The sequence below is a fragment of the Empidonax traillii genome, unplaced genomic scaffold, assembly GCF_003031625.1.
Source record: "Empidonax traillii isolate 1590-97213 ecotype Southwest subspecies unplaced genomic scaffold, ASM303162v1 scaffold475:size860808, whole genome shotgun sequence".
In the NCBI taxonomy this organism is placed as follows: Eukaryota; Metazoa; Chordata; class Aves; order Passeriformes; family Tyrannidae; genus Empidonax; species Empidonax traillii.
This window is the reverse complement of record NW_020955668.1, coordinates 521,166-533,719: the sequence shown is the minus strand read 5'-3', so window position 1 is coordinate 533,719 and position 12,554 is coordinate 521,166. Positions and strand designations below refer to the sequence as shown.

Below are 12,554 nucleotides of genomic sequence, written 5' to 3'. Positions count from 1 at the left end.
CTGAAATTAGTGATAGAAACATGAAACAAACCCGTTTCTCCCCTAAATGACAACAGTAATATTTTCATGGGAGGGTTATCAGCTTCCTTTACTCCAGAGTGCCATACCTGTTGAAGTTAATGTCTGGATAACTCGAGTACTCAGACTTCATCTTTGCATTGCGACGTGGAAAAGTACAGAAGAAAGCATTGGCCAGAAAGCTGGCGATCTGTTCCTGTGACATGGTGATGGAGTGATTCATCTTCTGTTTCAGTAGAGGTATTGGCTACCAACAAAAGAAGTGAGGGGGAAGGAGGGGCAGTGAGGGAAGGAGAGAGAAAAATAATTAGCTTACCCTTTTTGAAAGAAAAAACAGGAGCACAAAATTACATTTGTTATATTAGAGCAAGAGTAATTTAGGCCGTTGGTAAAGCCTTTAATCAGCAGCACCATTAAAGTCAAGAACAGTTTATTCAAGACAATTCAGAAAAGACTTGCTGACAAACTGCAGATTTCCAATCAATAATAAAAAGAAAGATCAGGAAAACACAAGTTATCAAACAAAACCATGGGGAATGGAGAGGGGGAAAAATAGACAGGATGTCGCAAATGGGCAGTGTTAAAAACTGAAGTAAAAATCCATGTTCAATAGCTGTACAGTTAAGAGCCCTTAAGGAATGCTTTCTGCTACAATAACCCTGCTTTAAACTTCACAAAGAAACAAGGAAGTCATAACTCTATGACTCGTTTTGATTTTTTTTCCATCCTACTTGAAGAAAGAACACTGACAGTATTTGCAGAAAGTGCGTAATTATCCATTTTTTTATGAGCCAAATGAACAAAAAGCTCAGCTTCACTTATTTATACATCTTTTTTATCAGGTATTAACCTCCTGGTTAGGAATTCTGGCTCACAGCATCCATGGCATTTTATGTGGGTTTTTCAATTATGTGATAATATGGGGTGTGGGGGAGATACATCATTCTGACTGCTAAGGAGTAACAATTACAGTAAATCCACTTGACAGGAGAAGAAGAACAGTTTTTACCTCTTCTTCCAAAATTCTCAGCCATCATCATTAGCCAGGCTCCAGTAGAGCTGAGCAGCTACATTTTGATCCCTTCAGTTGTGAATATAGAAACTGCTGCTAATTTAGACTCTTGAATACACAGCCTTGTTTACTCCAGAAAACAAACAAGTTTTCCTCCATTCTTATAACTACTACATTCATGTTCACTGAATCTCATTCTGTCTCCTGGCTGTTTAATTAACACACTATACAATTATGTCTGAAGTCATACAGCTAGAGGGACAAAAAAGCCTATGCAGCTCACTCTAATAAGTTCTAAAACCCTATAAAAATAGAATATTTTGGATAGTGTTACACTGGAACAAATTTAACTTTACGTCTAACCAAAGAAATGAGTCTGACAAAGGTCTTCACAATTTACATTGGCTAGCAGTACATGATCTTTATTAAAGGCATTACTACATGAACTTGCAAGTCTTGTGCTTGACTTTGTGTTCAGAAACTTCACAGCATTCTCAAACAACTTCCTTCATCAAGTTACTAGTAAAAAAATCTAAGAAATAATCATAGTTTGAAATCGTGCATTTACTTTAGGACCCTTACAGCATAATAAAGTAGGGGGAGATTTTCCTGTCCAACAGAATCAATTTAGAAAATGAAAGCAAAGAAGTTTACAAATCAGAGTTGTTACCCTGCTAATGTGTTACCTACATCCTTACCTGACCAGTCCTATTCACTTTTATCAGCTTTACTACTTCCAGAACTAATTTCCACAGCATTCATAAAGAATTATTTAAGGTTCGTATGTGTGCAAGTATTACATGCTCTAAGCAGAATACAAGGTACTCCCAAGCAAATGAAGGCTTTATAAAAATACCACTTCTAGGATTTAAAAAATTCTAAAATAAAAAATTAAGATGTTTTACGATTATTCAACTGTTCCAGTTTCTAAGTGGGATTTTACAGTCTGAAATGTTGCATGGTCATTTAAAAAACACAAGAAGCAACTCCAACATACACAAAGGAAAGTATTGCTAAAACTATGACAGGAAAATTTACTTTTTTTTTTTTTTTAACATTCTATTACATAATTTCAGATGTGTATTGCCTGTTCTGCTCCCGGGGCCCCAGCTGCATTCAGCACAAAATTATAGCTTTTATTAAGAAGATAACACCATCCTGATGTTCTGGCCTTAGCCATCAGTTAAAGGTTGCAGAGAATGCTCTGCCACACAACACCTGCTGGCCATGTTACTTACCTGGGTGCAGATAGTAGGGAGACAGAGTGCCAGCTTGACCATATCAGGAAGAATGGATTGAAACAGGTGTTGAGCCTCTGCATCTTCAAGAACCTGTTAAAAACAAAGAAGAATAAAAAAGTATTTTATCTCAGAAATAATGACTGAACAGAAAGTTTCTGGAAAGAGGACCCATCCAGAAGAAACAAGAAAAAAATTAGGTCTTTCTGCTAATCTGTAATATTTTCATGGTGGGACTTCACTGAATTTACCTTGCAATAATCCACTGATGGAAATACAGAAACAGCTCTCAAAAGCTGCAGTTGAGAAAACATGTCACCAAACGCCCTTTAAAGGAACCTTGAATAAGTTATCATTTGACTCCTTCCAAAGCAATGAACCAAATTCTCAACTGAAAAACTCCAACCTAACCACAGAAGTACTGGAATGCTTAACCTGAATTTTGTATTGAGGTCATAGTCCAAGATGAGTATCTGTGACATTCCCCTGATAAGGGCAGCTGAAATGCACTCCTAGCTCAGACCACTGGGCCTCCGCAGCAGAAACCAGAAATCCTATGCAAGAGGATGCAACCCTGGGCATTTTCTGCTGTCCATCCCCACCATGTTCCCTCAAGAACTACAGCCACTGGATTACACAGCGGGTGCAGCCTGCCTGGTCCCACATGCTGAAGGTGCAGTCTTTTCCATCTCTTCCTGTAAGACAGCTGACACTGTCACTATTTTAAGCTGCCTCTCTCTCTCTCTACCTGTTCTAACATACTTCCTGAGAAGGGAAGACCAGAATTGACAACACTGAAAACAAACGGGCACACCAATGTTTCACAAGGCCTCTCAAAGCTTTTATACTCAATACAAGTCACGCCAAATCCTTCTTGTCCTTTTCTCAGTTCCCTCCGTGATACTGTGTAGCCCACCACTGACAGGTTTAGCTGCCAAAGTGTCTCAAGCCAGTATATTCAAAAAAAGTCCAGAGTTTCTCTTCTAAGATGCAGCTGCCAGTTCTGTGAGCTCAACATCACCCCCAGGGTTTAGATGGGCCCACCCACACCCCTATTCATGTATCATACACCTGTTTTTACCAGGTGCAAAAAGTTGTTAATGGTCTTCTAAGAACAGCTAGGGCAGGAGGCTGGAAGAAGAAAATCAACATGAAGTGGTGCACCTGCAACACATGAAGGAGCACAAAAGCCTCAAAACTCTCCCATTCCGCCGTATGAATGGGCTGAAGGGTGATCAAGAAGAGAAAAGCAAATTCTTCCCTGCAGTAGAAATTTTTCCCCTGATCTAGGGATGCAGGCAGCAGATGTGACTGGCTGTTAGATCTGCACGCTGCATTTCAGGCACAAAGCAGAGGGAGCACACACCTTGCACTGCAGCTGGGGAGCAGAACACAAAGGTCACAGTTCCTCCCTCCTTCCCCCACATCCAGGGAACGTGTATTTGAGACCACTACTCTCTACCAGTTTCTAGATTAAAATCATTCAAATTCTGAAATGATGCCTTTAAAACTACAGAATGTTATTTTTCAAGTAACACTTAGAAAAAAATTTGATTTACTACCAATTTCACACAAAAACAGCAGCAGACAGAACGGATGAAACTGAAGTTATTATTAACTTTGGTCTCTGCAACACTTAAGACTAAGGGTGAAATCACAAAAAGTGATCTTTTTAGCCATATGATCAGAGCGTTGTAATTCACACTTCAATGGAAAGTCTCACATAGACTTCAGAGTGTAAAAAAGATATTGGCAAATCTCTTGAGAAGAGGAAAATCCAGTGCCTCTGATTCAAAGCATATTGTTCCCCATAAAGGCTGAAAATATTTAAAGGCTACAACTTCTGTTCCTCTGAGATCATTAAAATAAACTACAGAAATATCTTTGCTCTATCCTCTCCCACTCCAAGTAATATAGAGGGATAAGAGTACTCAAGAAGTTAAAAACCAAAACACAAACAAATGCTCAAAGGACAAACAACTTTTGTGAGGGAAAAGGGGGAAAATAAAACAATCCCGAGATTGTTTCTATGTATTCCTCCACTGCTTGTGGAGACATGCAAACAAGGTTTTAATTTAAAGTTTTAAAATTAGGAACTTAAAAGGAACTACAAGCCCAGGAAACATGAAAATCATTTTATATAATAGAGGAGGAATCCAAGTAATATACAAATTATTACTGAAAGTCAATTCATTTTTAAGATTAGGAAATAACCAAGACGCATCTCTGTCTCTCTCCTGTTGCTGCTCCGTATGCACCCACATATTTACACACTATGACCTAACCTTTAACATCATCTGCTCTAGCAGGAAACCCTGCTCTGTTCTTAGGCACAATGTTTTTAAGTGCCGTAAAGTAACAAAATGAGCATTTAAAGTCTGCAATTTCAGATCTCAATGCACAGAATGAATACATAAGTTATATCTATTCAAAAGATGACATTTAACCTTAGATGTCTACCAGGCTGTCAAATTCTGATATTGTCTCCCCTTCGGGTAACACTTCCTCTCTTTTAAAGTTGACACATAAATAGTGGCTGCCATGCTTTGCTGACTGCCACAGACTGTACAGTATCACTTATCTGCTGACACATTATGGCACCAGACTTTGTCACAGCTGTCAAGACTTCAACCTTTTCTTTATGCTTCTTCAAAAACAACATAATAATAGTATGAGACAATTTCTTCCCAAAACAGGAGCAGGCCAGCGATTGCACAGCTCAGCTCTGATGCAGAATGCTTAACTACAAAGGTCACTTCTTCCACTCTGAAATTCTACTTTTTCTTCTTCTTACCTTCCTAATGCTGTAACAGAATATGCCCTCCTCCTAACAGTACGTCTATGCATGACTTTTACTAGACTTTCCCTAATGAAAAACAACAAAATTTAGAGCTATTAATGCCCAGAAGTGTTCTCATTGACTTCTCATTATTCTTACATGTAAATAAAGTGAATTTTTTTTAAAGTGTTGGGTGCCATGAGGACCCCACAACTTCAAAAATGTGATTGTTGTGAGTTCACAGACCTGGCCAAGAAACTCCTAACTCTGTCACTCAACACTGTTCTCTATCAAACCACCAAGCATCAATAGGCACATCCATGTAACTACAGCTAACCCCTTCTGCCCACACTCTTCCTGTACAGGTAACAATCCTATGAGGTTTCTATGGAAAAGAACACCTACAAATCCCTGCCTGCTTGGCCCTCAGCCTCTTTTGACCACTAACCCAGCACACCATCACAGGTGCAGCTTTGTAGACCAACCACTGTCACTGCACATTCCCAGCTACGCTGAGTGCAACACAGAGCCTGGTGTTATCTGTGACAGTTGTTCCGGACTTTGAAAGCAGCAGAAAAAGAACACTCAATCAGGGAAAGTAAAAGGATTCCAGGATGCATAATGCTGACACCACAGCTACATCTGGCAGACGTCCCACAATGCAAATGCCAACCTGGGAAAATCCAGCATCAGCACAGAGAACACCTGGGCACAGAATTGAAGGAAGATTTATTTAGAAGGAAACCCTCTTCAGGAAGAGTGACTTGTAGTGATGTAAAATCCAGCATATTTAGAGTGCCATTAGCTATTCTACTTATTTGATGCTGCTGAAGGAGGGATATGTCATTCCATCCCTCAAACACACACATAACCAGCACATTTCACCAGTTCCCATGTTCACCTGACAATTTCCTGAGATCCTTCAGCTCGCTAACGCTACAAGAAAATAATCTGGGGGTGGGGGGTAGTCTTCCTCTGCATTAGGAAGCCAAAGCAGCCTATCAAAAAGTCATGCATTATTAGATGTGTGCAGAGGGGGTGGTGAGACAGAACCAGCCACGCCCCTTGTCAGTGGGCTACAAAGGCAGATACCAGCTGCAATTCTTCACACTGAGAAAAGCAGTAATATTCTACTCAGAATGAAGCTGTTACAACAAGCATCTTACTTGGAAATAAACCTGTTAGTACAGGAATACCTGTTTCAATTCAGTAACATACTTTTATCGGTGTACAACCTTTTCAAGGCTACAACTCCACAAACATTACAAGAAAGAACCGAGTTTCCACTTTTAAAAAAACCCTTAACATTTGTTTTCTAACTTGAGGAATTCTAAAATATGAAATGGTTGACAACAATTTTTGATAAAGGAAAATCCATGAAGTACCACAGCAATTTTGGTTTTGAACAACTGATTGGTTTCTCCTTTCCTTATTACCAAACATGTCCTTTGCAGCTTCCTTCAGGATTTGAAATAAAAACATATATACACTCTTGACTTTATACAGCCCTCCAATCATGCAAAATATGTAGGAATTGAATAAAAGCAGGGGTTATACCCCGAGGGAGAAGTGTATGGAATCAGAGTTGCAAAGAGTTGCATGACTTGTCTTTTGCCAAAGAAACCACTTGGCAATTTCATCACTATTTGCTCTGGAGTTACTGATTAAATGAACATGACTTAGGGCTCCACTTCCTAAGATGCAAATGGCTCAGTGAGCCGTGGCAGAGGGACGAGTTTTTTGCCAAACTTGCACTGCAATTTAGCAAAAGGAACATTTATACTGCAGCAAAGAGGCCTGACTAAATGCAGCCATAAGTAATGGTCTCTTGTCACTATAAACCAGTCCTCCAAAACGTAACGGATGAGGATCCTGACAGTCCTAATAAGAAGGATCTGCAGTAGCATGGGGTGATAGTGATGGCAGAGAGTTTAAATCTAAATCTGACAGCTCATCAAAGCAAACAAACTGCACATAGAGAACACAAATTTGGACAGCTCCATCTATCAGATGGGAAGGTAGAGCCATCATGCCAACAGGCAACCAGCATGCTAAGACAGCAACAGCTTAATGCTTTCAATTTGTTTGGTTTTATATCCCCACATTAACTTCTGTGGCAGGACAAGGACCAATTGAATCAGGTTCTTAAGGATGAAGAGGAAAACCAGAGTGCTTCCTTTGGACTATGTGTCTCTTCTTTCCTAATTCTAATGGATCTTGTGCTTCTTTTTCCTTCCCAGCTGCCATAATGCCTCACGCTGTAAGTGCTCTGTACCATCAGTCACTGGACTGAATTCTCTTTCCAGTAACAAGTTCCCTAATGATTTTATTGTAAGATATCATATGGTTAGAGGTGGTAATGCTGAACTAAGTAACTAGACAAACCAAATAACTTGTCTCAAATAAAATATTTCTGTATATTTTTACAGGGCATTTCAAGCCACCTGGTATATATTTCCAAGTTGAAAAACTTGATTTCAAAGAGGTGTAGCAAATAAGGGCATAAAGGGCTGTAAAGCACTGGCACAGGCTGCCCAGGGATGTCGATGAGACACCATCCTTAGAGGTATTTAAAGAACATGTGAATGTGGTGTGCACAGGGACACGGTTTAGTGGTGACCTTGGCAATGCTGCATTACTGGTTTGATTCTATGAACTGAAAGGTCCTTTCCAACCTAAATGATTCCATGACTCTGAGATACTGAAACACCTGAGTGTGCTCAATCAACCACAACATGTGGCTGTGCCTTTACTGCACTGAGCAATGATGTTTTTTTCATCTTCCCTTCCTTCCAGAGCAGTCTCTACTTCCTTACTTGTCCTCCTGTCTCATACAGAAGCCACATGCTTTTTGTATACTCTTAACATTTGAACATGGTGGAGTCTAAATCCATGGCTACAACATCCCAGTGCCAATAAAACAACCAAGCCACTGTCTATGACATTGAAGTGTTTTACCTGAAAGTAAACCAACCTCAGACTGGCAACCTGTATGCCCTTACTTCCCCTAATCCTTGTCATGAGTGCTTTTAAACATTCCAGAATCCTAAAAGCAGACTTTCTCAATTCATTATTTGGAACGACTGGGAAGAAAGCAAACAAAACAGCCTAAACAAGTTTTTAGACTTTAAAAACTAATATATTTAAGTTAATATAGCCCCAAACAAGCTTCACAAAGTTGTAGTCTCTCCAAAGCCTTTTCTCCTGAACAGGGAGGAGATGAATTCTACTTAAACACGTTGTGCCACAACTATCAGTGCACCTCATACCTAGATACAGACACTAGGCCGCAGCCCACTAACTGGCACCCCTATGTAAAAAGGACTCTTTATCATAATGTCAAATATTATACATATAAACAGATTGAAACCTAAAAGAAAAAAGGGGTGGGAAGTGTGTGTGTGTGTGCACATTTTAGTTTGCATTTTATTAAGTTAATTAACTTCCAAAACTGCAGGAAAGAATACTCTCATCTGCCTCCTTCAGCTCTCTGACAAAACTAATTCAGTAGGAAACACACTTAGCTGTCAAATCCATCCCATTTCTTGAGCACTTGCCTGATTAGAAACCAAAGGGAGGACAAAGTAATCTTTGGAAGAAAGAGGGAAAAAGCTGCAACACTGGATTATGCAGAGGAGAATCTTATTTGAGAGGAAGAATGCTTTTGACATTTATCAAACCCACAAACTGACACTTCAAAAGCAAAAAAGAAGACAGCTTACAAGGCAGAGGTTAATTCATTTTTGTTTAATTCCACCCCACCCCCCCTCCAAGCCTCATTCATGTCTTCCGCCAATCCAACCCTGGAATGATCTCTCAGGTGTATCATCCTTAGCAATTGCTGCTTCGTTTTCAAAGCTTTTAAACATTCTAAATAAAATCTGAGAGAAGAGTGTGTATTTATTTTTCAATCACCTCTTAATGGTCTTAGAAGTCCAGTTTATACTTCCAAGGTACCAGAAATCTACCCTCAATTGTTTCCATTACCAATGAGTGAAATATCAGTCCTAATTCTCCACAGGCCACCAACAGAGTCTACATTTGTGCTCTTGCAAAGAATTCTATCATGGATAGAGGCATCACAACCATTTCCAAAGCACCGGTAGAGTCCTGGGATGAAAAGTCAAATACTTTCTGTGTACTTTCAAGTTACTCTTGGGAAGTAGAAGAGTGGAGAGGACAATGATCTTGTTTCTACAGCAGGGCTGTAACATGAGGAGATAAAAAAAAAAGTACCTTTCACCTGATTGACACAAGGGTAAGAGTGAAAACAATCTGTTTCCAGGTTTATTCCAAACTGTTACCTCTCTAAATACAGTACTTGATGAAAACCACAGCTGAAAACATTTGAAAGCTATCAGAGGTTAAATACAACTTTTTTCAACCACTTTTGCAACTGATAACCTTGGCACTAAAAGCTTCATGAGCTATTACTCTCATGAAAACTGTATTTTCTTTAACATGCCAAAGAAAAAAAATAGAGTCAAGCAGAGGCAGAAGGGAAAAAAGAAGGATCAAGTAAAAATAACTCGATAGTATTACAGATTTCATCAAATCTATAGACTACCTTTGCTTGACTGTTAGTATTATACAGAGTCAAAATAACCAATAATTGGAGAAAAATATTCTGTAATTAACATTACATTGGCCAAATAAGGCCCTGTGACTATATCCAGGGTACAAACCATGTATAGGGTACAACTGTCTTGGTAAACCTGCTCTTTAAAGAACGCGTGGCAGCTGGTAACAGACTCCTCAAGGAAGCAATTTAAGCAAATTCAGTCTTCCATATGAAAAGGCAGAAATAAAAAAAAATGGGAGTGCAGTTAAAATACATTTCATTTATGCCTTCATAATCATCCTAACAATGGCAATGCCTCTTTATCACTTCCCTACTTCCTCGTACACCTTTTCAGTAAGCATTCCTCTTGAAAGCTTTGACCATCAGGGTTTGTTTTGTTCTTTTGGGGGAGGTTTTAGTTGAGTTTTTCTATTGGTTGGTTGTTTTTTTTTCCCCTCACTGCTAAATATATTATAAATAACATAAAATAAAATAAAAAATTCAAAAGCACAAAGCAGCTAGGGAAAGCCCCCAGAACCAACAGGAGCTTCATTTAGTAGATAGGTGAGCATACACAAAGGATGATTTACACATAATCCAATGGAAGGAAATCAATCTGTTCACCAGCTCTCTGACCCCAAAACAAAGCAAATATCAGAAAACAGCTTTTTAAACCAGGACATTTGTATTTTCTATGGGATTTTTTCTTTTTCAAACAGGAATGTTCTCAATATAGTGAAAAACTATGAAAGAGACCCTCAGAATGTCTTGATAAAGATCTTTATTAAAGCATTAAGTATCCACAAACACTTCAGACACAGTGTAAATATAACTCTACACCAGTGTGTGCAGACATCCCTTCCCTGGTACTTCCAACTCAATAGTCACTGCGACAGTGCTTACAAAACACCACTTAAAAGATACTCAACTGTTCTGCCAAGGAAGTACAGAAAACTAAGAATAAACCTGTAATTCAGTGTTCTATCTCCTCTATAATGCTTAGCTTCTGTTTTAAATGTCTACAAAATGCATATTCCCCCCCACCTCAGAAAAGCTCACCTTTTGTTCAGTATGGGAATAAATTCCTTTCTGCTCCTGTGAAAAGAAAACCCTTCACAGCACACTCAAAAGACCTTTTCAGTTTAGATTTTACAAAGATAATCTGATGTAATGAAAATTGCTTGAAAACATCTGGAGCAAAATAAAATCCAGCAAGGAGCAATGGATAGGCTATTTTCAGCCTTGGGACATTCTGTTTCTTGCTTAAAAGCCTACATTTGTAGTGCTGACATCTCTATACAATGCTCACTTCTGTTAGTGCTGTCCAGACAATTATAAAAATGACTTCTCAAAAACCCAGTCACCAGAACAATTTGGTACTTCAAAATTCCTTCTATTCCAGGATCACTGATTGCAATAATCATTTTTTTCACACAGGTCATTCAAACAACATGCCGGAAAGACTGACGTGGTTCTGAAGACCAAGAAGACAGGAATGAGGAGAAGCCTTATCAGAACATAAATATTTACCAAGATACGCACAAACTTAACTGTAGAGGGTGTTTTGTGTTTGGTCTTTTTCAAATGAATGAAAATCCGGAGCTCAACCATAATCCAACTAGACTATAATGCATTTGCATCATCTTCAGATGTTGCATTTATAGTCTTTTTTACAGATGAAAGTTTGAAATAATGGTAAAAAAAAAATGGAAGCCTAATTTCCAAAACTGTCCAGATGATTTCCAAAATTTCTCAAGTGAAGTTTGAGGTCATTAAGGATCGGACCACACACACACATAAAGGCTGTGTGGTTTTGCCACATTCTGCGCATTTAATTGACAAAACAGTTAATTTTACTCAGTGATCTCAAAATGCAACCAACTCTTCTCGGAGAGGAAGCAGACACACTGCCAGTATTTGCACACCTGATTGTTTTCCTCAGTTCTCACACATTTAGTATTCTCTACCTGAAATCAATTACTTGCATCTGACATTTTCTGAAAAGTAACAAGTTCAGGCCAAATGTTGCAGCATACATTTAAATGTATGCTACAGTTTGGTCAAAAAATGCACTAAGCACATTCTGTAGATATTATCCCAGATTTTACAGGTTTATACCACAACTCAGCAACACACACGTGCTAGGGGTTTCAGTGAAATATATTAGTTATCTTCTATTTATTTTAATTATTCTGAAGTACAAAGCATTAACTAACAGAAACAAGACTCATTGTAACACACTACACCACTCCTCACTTCAGGAATATTCACCTACATTCTGGAATCTGTGTGGAATACCTGCAGTAGAAAAAGTGGTATCTTAGAAAGTATGTGTGCACACATTCCTATAAATGTTGCTAGGCCAAAATTTAAATAGTAAGGATTTGTGCAAATGAAACATAATTTCTAGTATGATAATTAACTTCAATTTTTCAAGAAACCAGACTTTTGGAATAGCAAAACATATGTCATATGGATGTGTGATATTTATGGAAAATAGGAAAAGCTGTATTTATAAGTGAATTTCTTTGAATATTTATCATGTAGGTTGTATATTAATAAGTTTTTGAAAATAAAATTGAAAGAGGCATTGAGTGATTTTCTAGAAATTTACAAATAGACACTTGCATGTAGAAGTAGACAGTAACAAAGCCTCACATCACAGCTGTTCCGGACTTCCAAAAGGATCTGGTATACAGAAGTATTACCATGCAAGTTTTAGTGGAAAGAGGAGAGAAATGGAACTTCTTTTCTAACCCTCTTTCTAAACTAATTACAGCCGTAATTGTAAGAGAAACATTTTGAAAAGTCTGTATTCTATATCACGTAAAAGTATAACTAAAGAGTGAATTAAAAATGCAATATAGCCTGACTAGTGACTTTGTTTTCTTGCTACATAGCTTTTTATCAGATTTTGGGATAAACGGAGATTTCTGCCATAAAAAA

At 38.3% G+C, this 12,554-nt stretch overlaps 1 protein-coding gene across 2 annotated transcripts in view; it reads right to left on the bottom strand.

The window, feature by feature from the left end:
- Positions 1–12,554, bottom strand: part of PARG (poly(ADP-ribose) glycohydrolase) — a 59,741-nt gene that overhangs the window by 29,951 nt on the left and 17,236 nt on the right. For both annotated transcript variants that reach the window (XM_027895952.1, XM_027895951.1), the window contains exons 8-9: positions 2,269–2,361; positions 108–265 (exon numbers count right to left, since the gene is read on the bottom strand). In XM_027895952.1, coding sequence (XP_027751753.1) covers positions 108–265; positions 2,269–2,361 — 251 coding nt within the window. The remainder of the gene's footprint in view (positions 1–107; positions 266–2,268; positions 2,362–12,554) is intronic.